This window comes from Egretta garzetta, unplaced genomic scaffold (assembly GCF_000687185.1).
Source record: "Egretta garzetta isolate BGI_Z169 unplaced genomic scaffold, ASM68718v1 scaffold417, whole genome shotgun sequence".
NCBI classification, from domain to species: Eukaryota; Metazoa; Chordata; class Aves; order Pelecaniformes; family Ardeidae; genus Egretta; species Egretta garzetta.
In genome coordinates, this window is record NW_009260227.1 from 1,726,586 (window position 1) to 1,732,585 (window position 6,000).

General features: G+C 48.4%; 1 protein-coding gene across 1 annotated transcript in view; it reads right to left on the reverse strand.

Moving 5' to 3' along the window:
- GPSM1 (G protein signaling modulator 1) overlaps positions 1-6,000 on the reverse strand; it is a 53,507-nt gene that overhangs the window by 25,457 nt on the left and 22,050 nt on the right. Inside the window, exon 9 of the mRNA XM_035897658.1 lies at positions 3,414-3,484. Within this exon, the coding sequence (XP_035753551.1) occupies positions 3,414-3,484 (71 nt within the window). The remainder of the gene's footprint in view (positions 1-3,413; positions 3,485-6,000) is intronic.

A 6,000-nucleotide genomic window follows, 5' to 3' on the forward strand; every position in this document is an offset into this window, starting at 1 on the left:
AATCACTCCCTGTGGAGATGAAGCATCACCCGAATGACACACAGTAATCAATTTCTCCACATGGAGAAGTCAGGGAGAAGTAGCATCCTCTTAAAAAATCCAGGTATGGCGGTAGACACATGGCTGGCTTATTTACAGGCATAGGGAATGATGGATGAAAGGTCCAGAAAAAGTCACTGCCTCTAGTGATTTCTGGCAACTGCACTCATAAAAACCTCTTCCAAACAGAGTGGCAAGCTTAGCTTGCCCAGGATACCAAACTCTTGGCACAAATCCCTCAACTTGCTCTATCTTCACTTTTCCCCAGCACCCAGCTGCACTGCAGCCTGTACTGACCCATGGATAACCTGACCATGCCCCAGGGAACATGGCCATGCTAGATACTCCACAGCATTTCCCACCTCTAGGATTTGGCTCCCAGCACACACGAAGCATTGCCTGCTTCAGTGCCTCCCACTGGCTTCAGCAAGAAGATGGGCCCCTACCCAATGTTTCCTAAAAGGCAGATTAACATGAACGGTTGGAGCCCCAGTTGGCACTTTTGCCAAGCCTCATGCTACCAGAAGCACGTGCGGGCTGCGGGGTAACATGACTTAACTACAGCAGATGGTTACAAGCAGTCCCCTGTTCTCTCGCTGCTGTCCCCCTTTGCTCTCTTAAAGGCTTCTGCTCAGTGCTGCCATAGACAGATAAAATATAGGATCATCACCCCCATGTAATGCATGGGGAAATGAGGTCACAGAGATTACACATCTCCTGAATTCTAGTTTTTGTCCTTTCTCGCTGCAGCTCCTCACTTTGATTTTCCAGGCCCTGCCCCGTGCTTGGCTCCTCCGTTCTCACCCCCTTCCCCTAAGACACACATAACTCTATCCCTTCCCTGTCAAAAGACTCAGGTTAATGGCCCTGCCTGTATTATCATAACAGCCTCATTACTGCTGTCACGCAGATGAGGCCCTCGTACAGAAGCATCAGCAGGAGTATTCAGCGTTTAGCTCCAAAGATACTTATTAAAGGCAGCAGGCATTTTACATGTAACCAGTGGGAGCTGAGTGCCTAAACCTGCTTGATGCTTTGGGCTGCAAACCACCTCTTTATCATATATAAAGCATTGAGGGGACAGCCCAGGGTGTCCTCACTGCAGCAACTACATGCACGTGAAAGAAGCTCGAGCACAGCTCAGGAGGTGACCCAAGGGCCCACAAGGTTGGGATTTAAGGGCACGCGCGCTGAAAAGCCAAGGATACTGAAAAGGATCTGAAGTCACAGCACACAGACAGCACAGTGGGATACTGTAGCCAAAAAGACCTTTCATTCCTTGCAATACAACCGGCAATAGTGAGAACAAATAAGGAGAGATTCATTTACCCAAATGCTATTGATGAGACCAACTGCAGCCAGGCTGGTGTCCATGTTTTGAAAAGCAGCCACAGAAGTGGATTTCAGAACTGGAAAGAGACTGCCTTACAGTGCCTTACTGCCTTAGTTAGAGCCCTCAAACTGTTCAGTTCATGACAAAAAGAATGGATGACTCAATTACAGCACGTAAGCAGCTTCAGGGTAAAAACCAGCATATGATAAAGAGATTTTTAGTCTAGCAGAGAGAGGAATAAACAAGAACCTATGGCTGGGAGCTAAAACCAGAGAAGCTCAAAACAAGGAATAAGGCACAGGCTGGAGAGAGCAGGATGATAGGGAAGCGGCATTCCCGCTATCTGCTGGGGCATCCAGAGCCGGCGCGGGTGCGTCCTGGCAGACGCGCTCTGCCCAGACACACAACTCCATGCAGAGGCATTGGACAAGAGTTCCCGGCCTGAACGGTCAGAGTCCCTGCTGACTTGAAGGCTATTCCTGGCAGAGACGAAGGACAGAGAGGGCGAGACAGTAACGAGAGGATGCTGGAGAGATCACAGTTCACTCCACTGATTTGTTCTTTACAATCTTATCACCCTCACCATAGCAAGCTTGAAGCAAACAGCCCTCTCCCATGACTGTAATCGCCTCTCCCTGGGAGCCACAGCAGGGGAATTGCATCCAAAACTTTTTGCAAGGAGAGGTGAACTTGTACAGACTCCAGAGGACCACTGCAGGGCGAATGGGACAACTCACGTCTGACTCCACAGTTAGGGACTACCCACAGCTCCTGTCGACTCCATCCTCCTTGTGAAACCACTGATACCCCATAACCCTGCCTGAACTATTGAACGAGGCTCAGCTTTTACAGCAGAGAGTAGGAAACCAACAGCATTAACAGCATTAGCAGCAAATCACACATCAGCAAAACTCTCCCTGCCAGTTCTCTGGGCCATGCTGCTCCGATGAGGATACACAATCAAATGTCCCAGACATCAGGCATTGCTGTCCCTGCTAGCAATGCCCTAGAGATGGAGTTGCACTGTTTAGAGCAGGTAGGAGCCAAAATGGCTAGTGGGCAGTTGGGAGAACTAATAAAAATACATAAGTGCATTTGGCATTTAACTCCCAAAGAGAGTTAATTCAGGAAGGAGCTTTTGTCTGGTCCTCCCAGTGCTTACTGGGATGTTTAGGCACTCCAATGGTTTTGCAAGCCTGCGGTTGTTTCCCATCGACCATCTGCACCTACCTGCAACTTGGGCGAGTTTTGTCTCTCTGTGACACTTCTGTAAAAAGGAGAAATGCTTCCTGGGACACTCAGGAGAGCTGTGCCTGGAAAGCGCTGGATGAGTGTAAATTATTTGTGCCTTTTCCAAAAAGGCAGAGCACGGCTGCCTGCCCTCTGCCATGTCCTCTGGGAACAGGCACGACTGTGCCCTGTGGGCAGCACCAGTGCCTGCTGCAGGGCAGACCCCGCGATCCTGTGCAGGATTTTCTGAGGAACTTAAATGATCCCTGTAGGCGGAAAGGCTCAGTGCCTCCCAGCTGACTGTAGCAACAGCCTTCGCCCTGGGGAGACTGAGAAAATGCTGATCTGCTTGGATCTGACATTTCCAGCAGTGAACCGGAGCAGAGGCAGTCCTTTGAGCCCCTGGGAACAAAACCCTCTGCCTCCTGCAACGCACCATCTCCTGCTTCTGACCTCTCCTTCCCTACTTGTGCTGAATGCAGCACTCCACTGGGCTAATAAGGCATTGAGATTTGCCACCAGCCACTAAAGGGGCTAAAATGCTAACGATTATCCTCTCTCTATCCCTTTATTAAGGGCTGTTTTTTCAAAAAAGCATCCAAGAGGCTTTTTCAGCTTTCAGTTGTTAAGTGCCTTTTTAGTTAGACCAGCTGTTCCTCTCCTCCAAGCTCTCTAGAAACCCTCTTTGGTTAATCCCATTGACTCCAATGATATCTGCTAATTGCATACTTCCCTGCAAATGAAGCCAGTCAACAAGCCATTACAGATTCCTACTGATATTTAATCTCTGAGGCCAGACATCTTTGCTTACCTTTTCAGAAGGGAACTTCAGGAGGTCTAAGCTGTCCATGCTGTTCCTTTGGAGTCTCTTTGGCCTGGCTCCTGCAAAACAACGCACTCTCACATCAGGAGATGCTCACTGACAGCATTAATGTCACACAGATAAAATTCAAACCGGGGCAGACCCTCCGCTCCTGTTAACCACTAAGTCAAGAGGATGAGATGCTGCAGCTGGGCTGTCCTTGAGATTCAAACGTGTTTCTTTCCTCTGTTGTTCTGGGTCTTTTTCAAAACACAATCACAGCACGGCCAGCGACAGCTAGGGCTGTGTGAAGCTTTTGCTATCGAACCAGTGGCTGGGTCACGCTATGACCCTGATCCCAAATGAGGTCTCTGGAATTCAGGAGTTACAAACCCCACTCTAAACAACAAAAGTCAGGACTGACATTGAGAAAAATCATAACAAAAATATAGTTTAATAAATACATGGATTTGTTGCTTTATCTTCATGTTTTTAACTGAAAGAATGTATCTTTGATTGCCTGGGATGCAGCTTTGAGCTTTTCTGTAGGGTCATGAGGGCTGGAAAACTAAGTGAAGGAGCAAATATTTTCTAACTATCATAGGCCCGGCCTAAGGGGAACAAAACCTTGCCCTGAAGCTGACAGAGAATCAGAAAATTTGGCAGCATTCATTATACTTCTTTGAGATTTCATAAAATTCATTTTAACGTAGTATTCTAGCAATAACAGAGTGTGCGAAACACAGTTCAGCTCTAACTCCTGCTTTCCGAACTCTCTTTACCTCCATGTCTCCCCTCCAACCTCCTTCCAGCTTCTATTGCCTTGCTCACTAACACAGCCAGGATTTACAAAATAGCCCTGGGATGCCTTCACCATGTCTGGGAAAACTTCTGCCCTGTCACCCTCCTGCTCCTGATCTTTCCTGAAGGTTCATTTTAGCTGAGCACCACATGACATCTCACACCAGCAGCACCAAACAGGGCAGAAATGAAAGCTTTGGACTCGAAGTCCCATGACAACTTCCAAGCTTCAGGGGAAATCCTGGGGGAGGGTGAATGAATGCATATGAATTGAAACCCATCCCCATGCTGAGCCCTGAGAACGGAAACCACTGAGCTTTGTGTGGTTCCTGCAACAGCAAACTCACCAAACCTAAAGATTTCCCAGTTTCCCACCGCTACCTAACAGCACCGTTGCTCACGTTACAGCAGCCCCCATGGACCCTGTTTGAACCCAGGCTGCCACTGAGCTGCTCACTGGACAAACTTAACGAGAGAGAATGCGCAAAATTCATAAACCAATTCAAGACTGTCTGTAAGCAGAACACGGTGATGAAATGGAAAAAGCCACCAGGCAGCAGGGATTCCTGCACTAACACACATCCAGCTCAGCCAGGGCTGCAGATGTGACCACAGCTGCACCTAAATTACAGCAACTCCAAAGGCACTGCTGCTTTGAGAAGTTCAACTTTGCCCAGCTTCATGAGATACAAAGAGATGCTCAGATCAGGCTGGGACTTCACTAAGGGTCGTGCATATGTATGACATATAAGATATTATAAATGACCCAAAGTTAATTTCACTGCCCCTCACCACTTTTTTGCTGCTCTGAGGTGATTTACTTCTTGAAGCCATAAAGACTCAAATCAGCAAAATGTTTCTGCACGTTTCTGGCTCTCTACCCCGAAAAACACATTAGCACCAGCTTCATTTTAAGGTGACTTCATTACTAGGCTTTGAGTTCAGAAGGGACTGACATCAGGGCTGGTGAATAGGTGCAGAACAGGTATCGAAGTGAATAAGGCTGAAGAGTAAGGAAAACATGTAATGATATGCAATTGCCTTTGCTACCAAACTCTACCCGCTTCCGTGCTGCAAAGCCATTGCTCACTTGGCAGCAGCTCAGCAACAACAGGACTTGATCCTGGAAGGTCAGCGATTGCTGCTGGCGAGGGTTCAGACATGGGGCTGCTCTTCCTTTGGAGCAAGCAGGAAAAAAGGACTTCACTGCCCTCAACAAAGCAGGCAGAACTCTCGACTTTACCATTTTTATTCCAGTCTTTGCTTATGTTTACCAAGATATTTTATCTAAGGTATCTTATGTTTGCTAACACAACCCAAGCACTTCCTGTGAGCAGCATAGGAAAGGCTTGGGCTGTTGGATACCAATAAAACGATATGGTTCTTTGGTAGCTAAATGCATCTGTTATCACAGGCTGGTAGCTGGATGTGCACTCAGCTGGGAGGACAGCTGAAAGGATCAAGCCCAAGCCCTCTCCCACCATAAAATGGAGACAGCCGTACCACCCTTGGTGGGCAGGCACAACCCCACACCCTGCCGGAGACACCGGTTCACTCCATACAGGACTCCCCTTCCATGTGCTAAACGCCACCCAAGCTTACACTCCTCAGGGGCATTGGTGACACCAGTTTTCAGCTGGGAGGGCCCAGAGCTCTTAAACAAAGCTGAGATCCTGTACAGACTCAGGAGGAGACACGAGATGCCCCACACCCAGCTCCCATCTCTCCACCACGCTCCCACCAGCAACCTGTGGGCATCAGCACAGAGGCAGTGGCTGTGCAGCAGCAGGGTGGC